Raw genomic sequence first — 19,122 nt, forward strand, 5'->3', positions numbered from 1 at the left:
GTGAACTGCCCCACTATATTTGTGATATCATATTAATTATGTAAGAAACAATATAAAATGTTACTCCAACCAGAGCACAGAACGTACTTACCAATATTAATCTCATCATCAGTTTCAGCATCTCCAATACACTCAAACTGGAAATCTTGTAAAGACTGTGAAAATTTTTGCACTGCCATGGATAAATCTAAAATTCAAGAAAAACGGAAAAAAAAAAAAAAGAAAATCAGAATTACTCCACTACAACTTCACTGGAGCAAGGTTTCATGCACTTCTGTATGAAACATTTTTTCTGTTTACAAAGTTTCCTTTCTAGTATCTTTTTTGGACAGTAACTTCATTCAAAATCCCCATCACCATTTCAAAATCAAAGTACCTGAGATATCCCAGAAACCTACGAAACACGCTGATGCCAGATTTCAAACATTAATACAGGTATTACGTTGACAACTGAAGAACTGTTATACTTCTTGAAAAAAGAAAAAGACATTATTATAAGAAATTAATGTCTAGTGGTAAATTGCATATGTAAGTAGACCACTGTTGTTTAACATACCACAAGATTAGTTTGCAGATTAAAATAAAGCTCATGACAGTTTCTTTCATAAACATTATCAAAAGAATTACATTCTAACTGTTCTAATACACTAACACATTATACAGTGTTATGTAAAATCTCTGTAAAAAGAAATTGAAGGGAAAAAAAACCCACAAAACCCCAAGTACTTGCCAATCAACTAAGTTGTCCATTGATTATGAGCACTGTTTTCACTGAACTACACAGAGTGGAACTTCGGACCAAAGAAATGTCAAAGCAATCCAAACTTCATAGCATAAAATTTCATTAGAATTGTACACACTTCAACAGCAACAACAACAAAAAAATCGTAAATACAGAATATCAATGTAACCACATAAATCTGTTCTTTTCTTTTTTAGGTATACTAATGGCAAATGCAGAGATGAATGTGATAATGAATGAACTCGGTCAAGACTTAAAAATGCTACCAGTCCCGATGAGCCCAGAGAACCAGCAACAATTCTCTATGTCCTAGAGGACATATCTGTGGTATCTATTCTGAAGCTAGGAAAATTGGCAATTAAGATTCTAATATCTGCTAAATCTCATCAAAAGTCATGGTAAGAATAAGTTATGAACAAAAGCCAAGTCATAAATTCTGCTTCAAAAGTATCATGTATCTGTCTCCATCCCTGGGGATGTTCAAAAGCCTTCTGGACATGGTCTTGGGCAACTGGCTCTAGGTGCAGGGGGGCTGAACCAGATGACCTCCAGAGGTCCCTTCCAACCTCAGCCATTTTGTGATTCTGTGATTTCCTTAACCCTCTGTCATTGTAAAGCCATAAATACTCATTTACTCAATGCTGGACACAAAATTAGAAGGCTAACCTTTTTCCTGGCAGGAATAAAACCTAGCATATAAACACACAAATTGGCCTAATGTCCTAAATCAAGACACACACCAAAAAAGAAAAAAGTGTCATTTAAATTTGAACAATCTCCAACAGTAAGAACCATTCCACTATCCTAAATGAAATAAGGGTTGAAAATCTTTCAAACACCTCCAAATAAAAATCCACACGGTAAGACAACTGAATTTTTTTTTTTTAGTTAAAAGTAACCACTATCAAGCAACAGAATCCCAACCACGATTTTGCCCTACCCCTGTATTTACTCAGTGCCTGCTGCTTTCATATTTTTACATGCAGATATAGAATACATCAGTCCAACAACAGGACCAGCAGTCTTTAGACAATACAGACACAAACAGATTTTTTTCTTGTATTAGTAAGGAATTCCATATGTTTATCTGATAAATAACTAGGGTGTAAAGAACTGGGTAAACAAATTCTGTATCTTTTTGATAGAAAGCATGGAAAACAGGAAAGAATGCTCCCCAGAATTACTGCATCCTTACTGAACACTTCCTATCATGCTGTACATGAAGATTATATTATTAAATGTATTAACAAATTAGATGCTAAACACAAAGTGTTTCCTACTGTTTGTATAGATGAAAACAAAATAGATCTTCATAAGCTGAAGCACTCCGTTTTATGCAAATACAGCATCTTTGATATCTAAGTAACTGATTGTTCTACAGCTGTTAGAAAGACCTAAACTTGAATTTGTTCGCAACAGGATGCTTTGAGTTTAAAGGGAAGAAACAGAGTTTTATTGTTGGCTCTTCCACCAAGTTACTACACTGAGTCCTAAACCCTTCTATAAAATTGCTGCATACCAACTGATGCCAGAAGGAATGATATGGCCTTAAGGTGATTGAATGAAACAGATTCTATACTGCAAGTACACTGAAATGTAAAAATTAACTATCACTAATAGGAATGCAGATTTATTTCCTCTGGACAATCTAATAGCTGCCCACAATGACCAGCGTCTCTGTGAATGTGAAAGGAAATGAGGGAGCATGGACTCTCCTCATCACTCTTTCACACGTGCAGGGCTCAGTAGAACAAATGTCAAGGGAAAGGAAAACAAATGATAAAAATATCCAAGGTGGAGTCTCCATTTTATATCCTGGATTAGTCATACACAGATGCCGATCTCTCTTTCACTGTGTCAGCAAATCAGACAGTGTCAATGCTTATACGTTTTGAACCTGAAGGAGGCATGTTTAACCAGACTCAGAAACAGTGGATATGAAGAATGTAGTAAGAATTACAGAGCTCATTAGATAACTTGATAAAATCATCCAGAATGATACCATTTGGAGATTTCTGCCTCTATATGAGACCTATCCTAATAGCTTGAAAGTATTAGAAGATACCATATTAAGGTTAAAGCTGTTCAGTGTAGCAAGGAATAAAATGAAGTTCCAAGGTCAGATGTTTCCTGTGACACTAATTTACAGGTTCTGTACAAAGTTAATTTTACCTGAAAATATAAAAAATATTATTCTACAGAAAATTCCAGCTTACTTCGACAGCCTCCTATAAAGGCTGTAATAGGAGTTACTCTGTAAGAACTCAAAGCTCAACATCACAGTTGAACCACCAACATTGGACCAAATGGTGTAATTAGTTATATTGATCAATTTCTTTCTTAGGAGCATCATCACTTTACTTGATTACAAAATTCACCTAGTCACAGAAAGGACCAGTTGTGCAATAAGCAGGCCTCCTGTAAGAGATATGAAGATTCAAAATGGAATTAAATCAGATTTAAGAGCAACTGCCTCTTCAGTCAAGAAGAGGCAAATGATATCACTACCATCTTATCTTGTCTGAACAAAAAATGAAAAGAGCAGAGAGATGGAGCAGAGATGGTCTAGCTTTACAAGATGTCACTTATCACTGTATATCCCAGAGTCTTAACGTCACAGAGAGCCCTCAATACATCCTGCTCCTTAAATCACCACACCAAACAAATCACCTTTTTATCATCTGCAAGCTATGTGGCATTACAAGAGTCATTCTTACTCATCTTCTAACATTTACATCTTGATAGTCATGTCCCTCTTTTCATGGAGTCCACATGAACTAGGATATTTCACTTAGCCCAGGACAGAAATTCTCTTTCGAGCAGAGTCAACTGATCTTCTAAGTTTTATAAAAGCCTTCTCAGCTTTATTGACTGACAGTACAAGTCTACCATCCAGGGAAGGACGGCTGCTCAAAAGTCACAATACCACCATAAATGTTGTTGCCCGTGCTTTTCTGCAGGCACTCAAATAGAGTAATCTCTCTGGGTGCCAGCAAAAGAGTGAAAACGCACTCTGTTATCCCTCAGTTGCCAGAGGGGTAAATTTCTAACCAGCAATTCTGTTAACATTTATTTTCTGACAGTACTGACCTGCACCTTTTGTTCCCTGTTTTCCCCAATTCCAAAGGAGGATTCAGTTCAGTTTTGCAGTGAGGCATATAGTCAAGAGTAGCCACCTAAATGCTACTGACAGTCAGTGGAAGGAGATAACTGAGACAGTTGCCTGTTTTAGTAAGGGTTGAAGCAAGTCAACTGGCAGCAAGATTTTTTTTTTTTGTGGAACTCTGACAGAGGAAGTACTAAAAGAAGCATACTACAATGTGACCGGAAACTATAAAAGGATAATTGCAGCTTAACCACAAGAAAGTAATGTAACACCAGTATTAAATATGGATACATACAATACCAGCCATCAGTATCATAATACTAATGGAGGAATAATAGAAGTCATCATTCATTCAGGAAAGTCACAGAGGAATCAGGAAATGCGTTACTCTATTGTACTTCTTCCTGAAGTTTTACATTTTTGATTAATCTGCTTAACACATATTTACCCAATAAAAATGCAGAAAAAAATTGCATTATCCTAGAAGTCAGGTTTATTTAAGATTCACTTTGTTTCAAATTGCCAAAAGGGAGGACTTAATTTGAACTGTAATATATTAACTTATTTTAGGCTTTAGATAGGGCCTTACATGCTAGATATAGGATGATAAAAACTATGATGCAGTCCCTTTGTATTACTAGAATTGTTCTTTAACTTTCTTGTCCTAGATTTGTTAAACAGATCATAAAATAAATTCTTATATAGAGCCTTGAGGAGGAGGAGGCAAGAACAATACATTGCAACAAAGTGTTGAAACGGATGCTATTACCTGAAGGACGAAAGAATGAGTGTATTAGTTTTGGCACAGCCCTTCACAACAAGGATCAAGTTCTACAGATAAGGAAACTTGCCAAGATTTCTACAAGTTGGTAAGCACAAAGAATTTTTTTTGGTTGGGGTAGGGAGGTGGTTGTTTGTTTGTTTTTGCTAGTCTGAGGGCTGGAAGAAGAGAAGAAAGCCCAAGCTTTTGATGGGAATCAAACAAGCTCCAAAAGCAGAAACTTCACACGCTTGCAAAGGACCCATATCCCTACCCTAGTAACAGCCTGCAAGAAACTGTTCTCAGCAAATACATCAAAGCCAAAGTCTTTCCACTTCCTTACTTACAAAGATGACTTCATTAGCAAATGGAGTTCCAATAACCAACACTCTTCCTGACTGATGTCAATCATCCTGGAAAAGCTTGGTATCATGCACTGGGTTAATAAAGAAAAACAGCAGTTGAAATCTAGTGAGAAGACTACACATGCCTAAATGAACCCCTGAGCGCCAGCTGGAATGCAGTAAATGGGACTTCAAACAACAGATGCTCCGGCTAAAATAGTAACAGCAACATATCTGGTGATCTGACACAAAGCTAGTTATTACCGTATGGCTTCAAAGACAGCAGAAGCAAAGGGGCGATGGCTGAGCTGGCAGCATATTAGAGGCAATTCTTCAGTCAGCTGAATTTCAGGACAGTTGAAGACTGGAAAGGAGACCACGTACAGTCACCTTCGGTGCTTCAAACATTTGGGCAGTTTGATTCCGCTACCAGATATGACTAGATGCACTGCAGTGCCATGGTTGATGAGCTATCTCATTTGGTCATGCACTGACATATAGGTTTATTAAAACCCAAGCTACCCAACAAAACCGAGCATTAAGGAGATGTAATATGTGAATAAAACACAGCAGAAACTGAACAATATTGCTAGAGCACTTGATAAAATGGCATGCTGAAATGCAGTAGAACCATTTATCTAGTTCATTGACTTTTACTCCTCAGTACCTGAAAATGAGTCACTGTTTTGGTTTGTTGTTGGTTTTTTTTTTAATTGCTTTACAAATAAATTTATTTTCTTGATTTATTTCATAAGCAACTATCATCCTATAAACAATTTTCCTGGTTACGTTATCTAAACACTTGAAAAAGTAGATTTATAACAGAGGCATTATTATTGTGAAACAGCATCTATGAGCATGATTTGCAGCACTCTTACTGCACCAGATGACAGAAGCAAGGAAACATTTAAAAATTCATACAAGTGAAAAAAGGGCTTTCAGTATTACAAGTACAAATCTGTAAAACACTATTTATCCAGAAAAATACTTGTGAGATACGTCTCCTCAAATACTTCATGACATGCTTCTTTACTGTGAAGATGAACTTGGAACTGCCTTGGTTTTGTTATTTTATATGGAAACGAGCTTCATGGAAGCGAGCTGTATCAACAGCCAGAAATAAGCTGGAGGAACAAGAGCACCCCACTGAGAAGCACTGAACTTCAACAGCTTCTGTGTTTGCTACAGTCAATTTGATTGTAACTAGAACATGTCACAGTGGGACATCTTTTTCCACATCATAGACTGTGAACACAGCAGCTGGCAGTACAATTATATTTAGGCAGTATGAATGATTAAGCAGTTAAAAGCAGTGATCATACAAGATTGCATATATCACTACTATATTTCAAATTTCTTCCTGCCTTAAGGGCTTTCTCATTAAAAATCCCAGCTCCCCAGTTGGTGGTCTTAATTCAGAAAACAGCACCAAAGTGCATTTTCTTCACAATTTTCACCTCTTTCCACTCTTCATCACTCATGACTGCTTTAAAATAAAAAATAAATGAAAATCAATGGCCGTGGGTAACTGTCGCCTACAGAAAGTCTTCCAAGTTCATAATGTATATGATAGCAGGTCAGCACAGACAAGGGGACCTGGAAAGGATTTACAGATTAGCCCAAAGCAGCAATGCTGAGCATGCAGATGTTGGCACATATCTCAGTACTGCAATTAATTCCCTCAACTGTACATGAAAAGAATTCTGGGTTTTGCTGCCAGAACAGGTAACCCCAGCTTAATAAAACATCACCACCATAACACGTGCCCATATCACTTATAGTTAGAAAGCAATTTAAAATGCATGTTAACATGTCTTTTAAACACACACAAAAATCTGTATAGTCAGCTGATACAGCTTCTGCCATTTTCGGTTTCAAGTGGCTTTCAATACTAGAGTCTTTCTTACCACACATGGTTCATAGTCTATACCATTGCATGGAATATTGTCCATGGGACTTCTACTTTTAGAATTCTATTTGATGAAATTATTTACATACACACATACTTGTTTTTCTTTATTTGTCAGCTGAATTAATTTGTGGATCAAATTAACTTTTCTGATTGTCATAGAAAAAAAAGAAAAAAGGAAAAAAAAAGCCCTTTCATCTTATGAGTGATCACATTTTTTCCAAATTTCTGCAGAAGAATTTAATTTGGCAAAACACAGGGCAAGCTGGCACAGAGGAGAGGCTATCTGCAGGGGCAGATGGAGCTAATGCTGGCCACTTGCCATAATGCCTTCTAAAGAAGCCACAAGAAAAGACCACAAGGGAATACAGAATCCAGAGCCCAGTGCCAAAGATTTTGCAGCACAAGGGCCATTGCTCTGTATTGACACAGTCTTTCATTTTTGCTGTCAATGAACTCTTTATCCTCTTTATTTGCTAGCTTCATTGGTGTATATTCTTTACCAACTTGCTATTCATGGAACAGTAATAACCAACTAAAATAAACAACCCTCTACCCCAACAATCCCACATTACTTTTCCACCTGAGGCTTAGTGTTTTGCTCTTAATTTCAGGGAAGCTAATTTCTTTCTCATAATCTCCAGGGAAAGGACATCAGCAGAATATGTTAACATATAGCCCATGCATTGCTGCATTCCTCTGGGGTTAAATAAAGCACTACAGCAGTTTGAAATTTTTCAGTGTCATTTTCTTACTCATGTATATTTCCATGAGAAAAGTGCACAATTTACTTTCTCATTCTAGTAAGCACTGAGAAATCCCCTTGATCAAATGCAACAAAATCCCCACTTTCTTAACACTATGATGCAAGAGCTATTGAAAAGACTGTATCTTCTACAAACTTCATAGCTATTCATACCAACATTTTTAAGTCCCAACTTCCTTATATTAAAAACTTGTACAGTACTCTGGATATTCTTAGTGTTTCTCTATGGTTAAGCACTAAATCCAACACATTCTTGAAAAAGACACCCCCAAGAACAGAACACTGATGTTTAATGAGAGGGGGATTTTTTTAGGCCACATTTGCATGCTTACTTGATAAAATCATACTAGAACTTCCCAGAAACATAACTGTTGAACCAAATAATGTTATACAGTCAAAAGACAGTGTTGGTAATATTCCATCCCTCTTTTTGCTATTCCTCTCCTTACCCCAACTCACTTCATCTGTAGGTGTGGAAACCTAACCTTATTCACATAACTAGAAGAACAAAAAGAACTGAATTTTAGTTTAGTATGCAAAAGCTGTAAAGACTATACGACGACTAACTTGTTTTGACTTTGCATAGTTATAAATACATGAAAGAATGGAAATGCAACTAAAGATGTATGCCCTATAACCATCAATGTGGAGGACACCACACAGTATGTACTGCACATCTGCTTCTCTAAAGTTAAGGTACATATATAACTTCATAGCTCTTTGCCATATTAAGTGGTGTCATTTTCTTTTGTTTCGATACTCCCACATTCTTGTATTTTATTTCTCATTACAACAAAATCCTTTCTTTCTCAATATTTTAGTTTCTAAGGCTGTTAACAATACTGCTGCATTTGATCAGAAAATAAACTGACTATGCAGGGAATTACTAGAGTCTAAACCTTCCAATCAAACCATATTCACAGAATTAATGCAAAAGTAAAACCTTTACAAGTGACTAATCTCATGGTTAAAAGCAGAACAGAAAAAATTCCTTTGCTACCAATTGCAATTTTTTGAATATTTTCCACAAATATGGCTAAAAGTTTCAGAAAGCATTTGGTTTCATTTTACTTTTGAAATGATAAAGATTGGCTGTAGGGTATAACTTAGTACTATTTCTAGCATATTATTATATTTTTCTAAACTACACTCAAACCAAAACATTTCTATACAATGCCAGTTTTGCAGATATGCTTATTTTCATTCAGTAAGCTTTTTGGCCAAGATCCCCAGTAGGTATTCCAATATTTCCAATACTGAAATATTCCAGTATTTATTCTCTGTTAGAGAAGAAGAAATCTTTGAAAACAAGCACATTTCCCTGCTTTCTTCCATTCTCAAATAATTGAAAATCAGTACTCACTCACCCGTACTCTTCCAATATTTTCCCTGTGTCCATTGATGAAACTATTCCATAGTTCTGTACCAGGAAGTTCTCAACTCTTTAGCCTAACTTTTAAACCACTCAGTAAAGCACATGAAACATACCTGAGAAGAAGCTAAGATTATATCTGATATAACATACAGTAAATAATCACTCCTTACCCTCCTCCTCGTTTAAAGATTTATCTGACATTCAAGTTGCTTACAGTTGAGGGCCGTATACCATTCTTCTCCTAAGCCTACTGCCTTTCAGTACATTTTGCTACATTTCCCAGAGAGATGCAGTTTGCTGGTCTCCAACTTTAATAAAGGGTCCAGGTCATGGTGGCACACAAGATGTTCTGGCTGAGCCACATGATGAAATCTTTTGTTCATGTAGTCTTCGTTATACATTAATTCTCACACTACAAAAGGATATTAACATTAATACTGGTGAGAGCCTTGTGCAACGTCTCAAGTTGGTGTAACTCAAGGCTGCTCTAAAATCTCAGATATAAGTGTACAACCTCTTTCAGATGTCTGTAGTACTAATGTAGACAGCACACCAAGGTATCCAATTCAAGGGCACACAGCCATGTAGAACTGTTTGACCAACATCAAACACTGCATACATGCCGGTTTTCCTCCCTTTTTCAAATACACTTAATTTCAGGTTTGTTTCAACAGTCATTTGAATGACAAACAACTTAAAGCAGCAGCATTAGTGTAAGATTACATAGAAATCCTAAAGGACTGGAAAAGGCTAGAATGTTAACTTTTTTCCCCCTACACATTTTTTCTCTTTTTTTTTTTTGGTTAGTCTTTCATATCTTCTCCCATATCATTTTACTTTAACTTCTGCATAGTTTTCTACCACTCCATTATCCATCCTAGGTTCCTAAACTTTCTTCCCTGCAAATTTGCTTTGACCCTCAACATACTTTCTCTGGCTCCTTCTGGGGATTTTAAATGCTCTTTCACGATCTTCCACATTCTTCCCCCACCCCATGGATGTTTATTTCCCAGAACGGTGTCAGCCTTTTCCAGGGAGCTGGGTCCACAGCCCAGTCTTCCCCCGCAGCCTCTTTCATTGAAACACAGTTTATCAGGCTTGCTGTGTCATTTCTCACTCCTCCTGGCACATCCCAGAGATGGCGAGCAGTAAGCAGGCAGAGAAGCACCACAAAAAAAGGACAGAGAAACTAAGAGCAGATGCTGCCAGAGGTTGAAAAAGCAGAGTGACTTCCTGTCTGGCAACCAAGGAGTTGCCAGAAAAAACATGGGAATTCCCAGATTTCTAGTGCAACTTAAGGTATTGGTGCATCAGACTGTCTTTCAGTAGTATTTTAAAATACAGTTTTCTCTGTTTGTTCTTAGTCTTACCATGCATCCAAAGAAATTTTAAACATGAAACACAAAGCAATATATGATAATGTAATGTCACAATATAATTAAAGTCTATGTTGCAACGCATTTGTAAGGAGCTGCAGTTCTGACTATTTGGGCAAGATCAGTTCTGCCAGTTCTGTGCTGCATACGTGTATGTGTAGAATGAAATCCAATTTCCCCACTACTACCCCTACGCAAATATGTAACTGGGGGAAAAAATAAAAAACAGGGTTAGTCAGTTCTGGTATGAACAGGGAGCTATTAAGAAACTGCTTCTAGGAAAACCAAGAATAAATCACTGCAGCAATTATCATGCAGATCTTTAGCTGTAAAAATTTCTGCAGTGTATCTTTAAATGCTTTTATGTGCCATGATTTTTACATTAAGTAGATTCCCCTATTCTGCAAAGGGAGCTGCTCAAAGGAGGATCGGTCACATTGGCCTGCGCTGGATGGCGGGGGAGGGATGAAAGGAATGAAAGCAGTTATCAAGGCATTTGTAAGTAGTGAGCTCTTGGAACAACATTAGAGTTGAGGGTCATGGGAAACAGAAGCTTTGCTCACCCTTCTTCCTGGCAAAGTTTTTTGCACTTGGGCAACAAAGTAAAATGTTTTGTAAGAACAGAAGGAGGAGGAGAGGTAAAAAAATTAAAATGTGTATATTTAGCTCATTAAAAAAAAAAACCTACCACTTTGCTTTAAAGGAAATGAAACACTTTCTATATGAAATTCTTTCAGGCTCTTAGAGCTCAGGAATACAACACTTGATTAGATTCCTTTGATCAGACAACTAGTATCACAGTCATACAAACTTCAGTATTGCACATAACAGGGTTGTGTGGGGTTTTTTTCCTAACACAGACACACACACAAACAGATGTAAGTAACATTTGTTTAGAGAGTCAGATACACACTTACAGACACGGAGGACAGAACTGAGACCCCAAATCAAGCAGGATTTTCTCCAGTGAAGTTAAATGGCACTAAATGTCTTTACCAAATTTGGCCTAAAGGAGTTTCCTGTACTCAGAGAGTCTATCACAGAGCCCATTCATTACGTAGCTACTTCTCACTACTTAGGGAGAATGGATACCAAAACACGAGTTTTATATAGCAAACTAGCCTAATATGCTAGTTAAACCCTCTTATACCTTCAAAATATGAAAGGAATTCAGAAAATACAGAGATGAGAGCCATGAAAGCACTTCAAAGCCTTAAAGATACATTTTTGAGGGTTTAAATTCAATGACTTGCAGTATCCTAAACTCAAAAATCTCTTACCAAAATACCTACATGTGGATAATTGGGGGGGGGGGGAGGAAATCAGCCAAACGAAAAATGCTTCATTAAATAATGAAATGCACAACTACAAATCTGTTTCACCAGGTGAGCTCCTGTTTGTACAGCTTGGGAATCAAGTGTTCCCAAGGAGTTTGGAGTTAACTCCAATTTGCATGTGACTATTTCCTTAACAGTTATGAAATAGTTTTTGTATCTTACATACTTTCCAGTTTCATTGCATTCAGCCAAAGAAGGCAAGGAATAAACCCTGTAAAAAGCAGTAATCATATTAAATTTCTCTCTATGTACAAAACTATTTCAAAGAACAGGCTCGTCGCATTCTACAGGAAAAACAGAAATATCCCTCACATTCATTTCGTTGGACTCTTTTACTTAATTAAATTCTCAGACAAAAATAAGGAGCTCTAATAATCTTGCCTTCTGCTGAAGTCTGCCTAGTTTTTCGTAAGTCAAATAACTTGGAAGAAGGACCAACTAGGCTTCTCTACATATTTCATTTACTGTTTTTTTAAACTTTTTAATTCTCTAAAATTTTGTTCTACTTTCCTGTCACAAAAAGATTTAGGAACATATGACAACATCTTCTTGTTATCTTCCTGGCAGAGTGATATCCTTTAATTAATAATCTTACCATCCATTAGTACTAATAGTGTTTATATTACAGCATGTGTAATGAGTTCTAAACTAATTATTATCACTCACGAATGAGACCTTGTCACTAAAACAGATAAATAATAACTAGGTTTTTTCATTACTCTACACTCGGGCCTGTTCAAGAAACAAGTTAAATATAGTTATTATAGTAATTATTTGAAATCGGGAAAAAGGAACAGAAACAGAAATATCATTAACGCCACTCCATCAATCCATGAGACACCTGCATTTAAACATTATGTACTGATTTTGTCTTACTCCTTGACACCATCCCAAAGTACCTGGGAAAGGTACAGGGAAATGAGGCAAAGGTAAATAATGGTAAGACTATCTTATTTAAAGAAACACACTCACAGTCATCAACCTGAAAAAGACAACTGGGAAGCTGTTTGAGTTCTATGAAATCACAAGCAGTACAGAAATGGTGGCTGTCTCTTCCAAAGTGAAAACAAAAGGCTATCTAACATAGCACGAAGCAAGCTCAAAACAAAGAAAGATGCTTTTTCGTAAAATGCATAGTTAAATTATGAAGCTCCCTGCCACCGGATGCTATGGATATTAAAAATCTCTGTGGGTTCAAGGAAGGACTAGACAAGTTCACAGAAGAAAAAATCCACCGAGAGCTATTAAAGACATAACCCCTCGCTCATGAAATCTTCAAGCCCCAAACCGCAAGAGGCAGCGGAAGCATCACTACATTCTGCCTGCTCTTACTCTCTACCCTAGGCAGCCAGTGCTGTGTGTGAGAGAAAACCACAACTCACAGCACAGCACCTACTCATATCTAGGGACAGGATATAACACCAGATAAGCCTCAGGTCTGACCCAGCATGGTCGTTCTTATGCTTTTTGTAGGAAGATTTGGACACGTACATTTTGCAATAGCTTGAATGACTCAAGACACCGTTAGCTGGTAACCACCATCTGCTAGTAGGTTATCACTCTCATGGATGAGCCAATACACCATCGTGGGTAAGCACTCTTTAGCCACCTATTTTAGCAACAGTCAACAACGAAGGAGGAAGAGCTGAGTTAACGCTGCAAAATTATGGATCATGAAGATGTTCTGTCTTGCTGGCTGAACCATGGGAGATGTTCTCCAGGGGATAAGCAATGATGGGTAGCTGGAGGCTATATCATCGTTAACTGCTCCAGAGCCAGAGTAGGTAAACCACTATGCCTTTAGTCATATTACAAGGCTGTAATTCTTCCAGCAAGGACCTGTTTAGTGGTTTGTGCTATGAGGTATGCTAAGCATAACTTTTAACAGTAAAGATAACTGCATTAATAAATAAATAGCTGACAAACATTGACTTGGGCTACCAAGCCCAAATGACTTAAATGAAGACTGATTATACAGCTTTCACACTCTGTGCTTTCACACACACATTATATGCACCCTCTTCATTCAAAACTTTTCCTAACTTCGTTCTTAGCATGAGGGCGGCCACTACGTGGACAGCTATTCGATACTTGTTTTTTCCTCAGAGTTCAGTATTGCTCTCTCCTCTTCTCCTCCCACTACTGCTTACTGCACACGATCCATGTCTGTAATGAACACAGAATTATCTCAGCTTCCATGCAAGCCAAGTCTAGAAAGACAGTAAAAGAAGGATATTTCTATGTCATATGCAGCACCATTACCCTATTTGACAGATGGAGATGCTGAAAGCAAGACTGCCTAAGGCCACACACTGAACTGGTGATTAGGCGGACCCTTGCAGGTCCCTGTTTCATGCCCATTATTTCAGATGCCATTCCTTCAGACCAGGAGACGCTAACCAGAGCTGGAAAGAATGCAGCTCCTCACACTTCCCTGTCCCCACAAAAGCTGCCACTTTTTCTTCCAAGGGGGCATAATTTTAAAAAATAAAGTTTTATATTAAAAGGAGACAAGAAAACCCTAATTTCATTAAAAAAAAAAAAGCGCAACACAACCTTGTTTTGATCCATTTAATGCAGGCCCTACAGAATGTCCAGTTACTCAAGCTGCAGCAGCTAGGGCTCTGTATCTGTTTCAAGTCAGTCTCCACAAAAATGAGGAACACACCACACACAAACATGTTTGCTTACTTAACAGTCACTTGCTAAACTTTAGTTCAAGCATCTTAAAAAAAAAAAAAAAAAACAAACAAAAAAACACAAAAGACGACTGGAACAAAAAGAGGACAGAACAATTAAGGTTTGCACAATTAAACTCTGATGTTTCTTAATCAGAACAGTCTACATTTTAATAACTTTAATATAGGGGTTTTGCATATAAAATGTTTCCATTAGTTGTCAGGTGCTGCAGAATTTTACTTCTTTCGCAAAATCATGTTAGTTCCCACTAACTAAGATTAATTCCCACTAAGATTTCAATCTAACCTCATAACAGCTCAATGTCAAGAATCAATATTCAGGGGAATACTGAAGAAACAGAAAATAGTAAGCTTCTTTGCTTGCATGCAAGTTCTAGAGGAAGCCCGGACAGGTTTTCTCCAAGTGAAATGGGAAAAATTCCTTCTTGAAAGATACAAAACAACACTGGAATAGCTGATAACAATGCTGTTGGAAAATATCCACCCATCTTGTTTCCACACACAGTGGAAAAGTCAATAATAAGTCAGTAAGTCAATAATCCACTGGGAGGATGAAGAAAAAAATAGAAATGCTCTGAGCCCAAATCAGTTATTTGTTATTAAGGTATTCATAAAGCAAAAATTGATGTTTAACCCTAGGACTGTATTTTTATCCAAAGACTGACTGCAGAATGTCCCTGACATCACCATAACATCATTTTTGCTCCAGCGTGCCGTAAGAAGTTGCACTTAGAACACAAGCTTTGCATGGCTCACAGTTTGTTGGCTGGCTGGATTTCCATTCCAGCACACCCTCCTCTCCCTTTTCTCAATGAAAAGCGGCTTAAAGGAGTTGTAGATTCTATTTCAAAAGCCCAGCAGCACTTAACATATTGGCTTCTCTATCCTCCATTTAACACAAGCGGGAACATTTCCATGAAATTATACTTTTCATAAAAACATGGGAACTCTTAGCAACGAAACAAGTTCTGTAACTGGATGCAATTCTGAAATCATCAATTCTTTTTAAAACAGAACTGAAATTCTCTGTAGGGAAAAAAGTTTCAGTTAGTCTAGGCAACACTTGTTGTTTACAACGAGCAATATGAACCAAACGGACAGAGCACAAACATGGTAGTCTGGATTTTGGACGCTGTTTTCCAAATGTAGTATTTTTTTCTTTTCATGCGCATGTAAAATGCTTAACTGCAATGGATGGTCCTTTCAGAGCTCAATGTGTGTATTGAATGCAATCCTGTTTCATCTCCAGTTGAACACGTAAGTAAATATGAATCAATGAACAGCCTATGATCTTTAAATTACTCAAGAGACTACATGAGTAGCCAAGTAAAACACCTTCTTCCCAAAACATTCATGTTAGCTTCCTTGACATAAGCAAACAGAGCACATTAAAATACCAGCTTCAAGAGGAGAAAAACATAGCACTAAATAGGTTATTTGTTTAAATTATTTTAATTCTTTTATTTAAAATTACAGCATCCAGTAAGTAGATGGTGTTACAGATATCTTTGGGTCTAACTTGCAGGGCAATACATAGTTTCTCCAAAGGAGTCATTCTGTTTTGTTAATTGTTTCCAAATTAAGGACTCCCAATCTACACATTGTCAAGAAAGACCATAATGACTCCTGCTGACTGCTGTAATAGCTCACCTATTGAGGACTGTGATTCTCTGGCTCCTTAAACATACAATGTATCATAACATCTCTTATCAAGCCAATTATTCATGAAGACAGGCTCGCTAAATCCTTTTACAAGCACCTTTCAATACAAAACAATACTCCTAGGACCCACTCTGCACAGACAAGAACCCAGAACACTGATATAATTGGAGCTACCTCAATGCAAGTTGGTTACGCTCATTACTTAGCAGCCAAAGAGCTAAGAAGTTTAATTTTGATACCATACCCTCAAGCTAAATATATAAATTAATCTTGTGTGTTCTGCTGTCAATTTTCATAATGGCTGGATGAGGAGAAAAAAAAAATCACCATGGAATATTAATTATCAACTGGGTAAAGACTGTGCTCAAAATTAGTGTGGGAAGCAGTAATCATAAATAATATGGATAAGAGAACTAATATGAAGTTTGACATAAATAGCCTCATTGAGCATTATTTTTCTATTGGTTTTGGAGGCCACAAAGATACATACCAGTTACTAAGAAAAAGAACACCAACTAAGTCAAACTTAGAAAAAAACCTGTGACTTCCAGTGCCAATTTCTCAGTAATGACACTCAGGTTGTCTCCCCCCCCCCCCCTCCTATTTCTAACATAAAAAACAAAACTTCTCTTCCCTCAAAGAAAAACAAAATCCAATAATAACCCTCAAAAGTTCTGCCTTAGCAGCAAAATTTAGTAAAGTTTTCAGGTTAAGAAGTCTTCTTAAACTGAATTTTCCAGTGGCTAAGAGATTATGCAGCTGCTAACTTTACTAGTTGGTATATAGCTTCCCAAAATACACCTCACAAAGTGATTTTAAAATTCATGTTTCTGTGCTACTGAATGAAAAAACAGAACACGTTTCTGGGTGTGAATAATAGTCAGATTCTGTTTTTCATCATCTCCCCATAGGTAAGCAAAGCAGAAGGGCTTGAGAGAATTTTGGCTTCTTAAGACTTACAGGTTGAAGCTCTGATAACTTTCAAGTGTATGCGTAAATGATTATTGCAAGAAAAATTAAATAAGAGTACATTTACTGCAATAGTCTAAAACAGTACAGTTACCTGAATATTTCCTTATCACAATTGCCTGCACGACTGCAGCAGGGCCTGGTAGAACTCTTCCTGATAAAACTTATCACTGACACAAGTTATTTTAAAATTAAATGCAGAAGGCTATGCAACACAGACAACATTCAAGGTAACAAAAGATAACCTGCAAAATACAAGATACGTTTTTTTCTTTCAATAAGAACTGCACAGTTACAGAATGATAGACCTAGCATTAACTGGAAATAACACGTAGAATGAAGATTGCTGTAACAAACTCACAGATACTAGAGACGCAGTACATAGTCTGCATTAAAAAGTGACAGACAGAAAATGTATTTATTACCTGCCCTTTAAAAAACAGCATTTGATCATTTAATTAAGCATTGCAGGAATCTGTATGCACAAGTGACAGAACATTTTTATAATATATTTTTGTAATTATGTTGAAATTTAACTTTGATAAATACTTCCATCCTTTGCAGAACATGTTTTCACAATGTTCTAGGATCACTCTTTTTGCTATGGAATTTTTCACTTTAAAAGATAAACACAAGAGCAGAGCTATTAAGTCTCTAACAGTACAAGATTCTGACATCTTCAAAAAAATTCTCCTCGTGGTACACCTAAAGGCCATAATGGGGAAATATTTTACTAGATATCATTCACCATCTTCTCCTGGGTGTTCACTCCCAAGGGTATGGAGAAAGTCTGGCATATTTTTTTTAAGTATGGAATTACTAAAACAAATTTTTCCCCACAAGGCATAATTTATATAATTCTTCCTCAGCACTGTATCTTGAAACAGAGAACAAGTCCTGAGAATGAATTCTGAAGCGGGAAGAAAGGGGGAGAGAGCAGAGGAAGAGATGCATTCTGTCTATAGGTTGTTATTTTTCTAGGGAGGGTGTAATGAAGGAAAAAGAGTCCAAAAGCCAAGGGCCTCAAAACCAGTTTTTAGGGTTAAGTATTTGTTTCAAAATAGTATTTTGACCAATAGTACATAATTACAAGAGAAAGGTGGCTGTCTAGAGCTCTCACACTCACATTCAGCAGAAGAGATGGCCGACAATGACTCCAAAAAGATCCCCCAGAACTTCCCCTAAAATACGTCATAAATTGGAATTGGTATTGTCAGGAAGTGTTTCTATTCATTGACAAAAACAAAAAACCAACCCCACAACATCAGAACGAGTCAAATTACTAAGATGTTAACAAAGACTATTCCCTGACATGGACATAACTCACTTGGATTGGGGGGGGGGGGGGGGGGTAGAATACCAAGGGGTGCTTGCACAACAGCTTTTTGAGCGGAGATACATATTTCTGAAAAACACATTCCAGTGAGAATTCAAGAGCTTTTAGCTCTTGTTCCTCCATACTCCTGAAAATTTAATTAGCAACCTACATAATCCTCGTAATATTTTACAATCTAAATAAATCTTTTCATTTAAGGATCAAGGTAGGGCAGTAGTAGAGCTGTAGGGAGGGTAGCAGAAGACTTCTCTTAAAGCTTCAGTTCCACTAGGTACTGAACTCAGCAAAGTGCATATTCCAGCTGAGTGACAGTATTCATCTCGAAGAAAACACAAGAGGATGTGGGCTTTAAGCCAGTAAAACATCCAATGATCTGGAATCTCACAAGATAGACCTACCAAACTGGTTTCGCAACTGCCAATGAACAAAGACAGCAATAAGTACTTGACTGGGATGCAACTTCTCGTAACAGAAACAAACTTTAGTAGATTTTCTGTATTATCACTATTGACATTTCTCTTTCCTGCTAAATAATTCCTTTCTGGATCTCAAAGGAGCCTTACTATTTATCAGAGCCATCAAAAAATCTGGAGATCAGATTGGAAAAAGGGTGTTAACATTGAGTAACATATTTTGCCGCTGATATAGATGTTTATAATCAGCTTTCATTTTTTCCTTTCTTGAAAAGCAGCAGAAGGATGTCACAACCTTAAATGCCAGGGAGGTAAGAAGATAGAGGAA

The 19,122-nt window shown here is 37.0% G+C and overlaps 1 protein-coding gene across 1 annotated transcript in view; it reads right to left on the minus strand.

The window, feature by feature from the left end:
- ARHGAP42 (Rho GTPase activating protein 42) overlaps window positions 1-19,122 on the minus strand; it is a 172,583-nt gene that overhangs the window by 135,209 nt on the left and 18,252 nt on the right. Inside the window, exon 2 of the mRNA XM_076328243.1 lies at window positions 92-187. Coding sequence (XP_076184358.1) covers window positions 92-187 — 96 coding nt within the window. The remainder of the gene's footprint in view (window positions 1-91; window positions 188-19,122) is intronic.

Source organism: Aptenodytes patagonicus, chromosome 1 (genome assembly GCF_965638725.1).
Source record: "Aptenodytes patagonicus chromosome 1, bAptPat1.pri.cur, whole genome shotgun sequence".
In the NCBI taxonomy this organism is placed as follows: domain Eukaryota; kingdom Metazoa; phylum Chordata; class Aves; order Sphenisciformes; family Spheniscidae; genus Aptenodytes; species Aptenodytes patagonicus.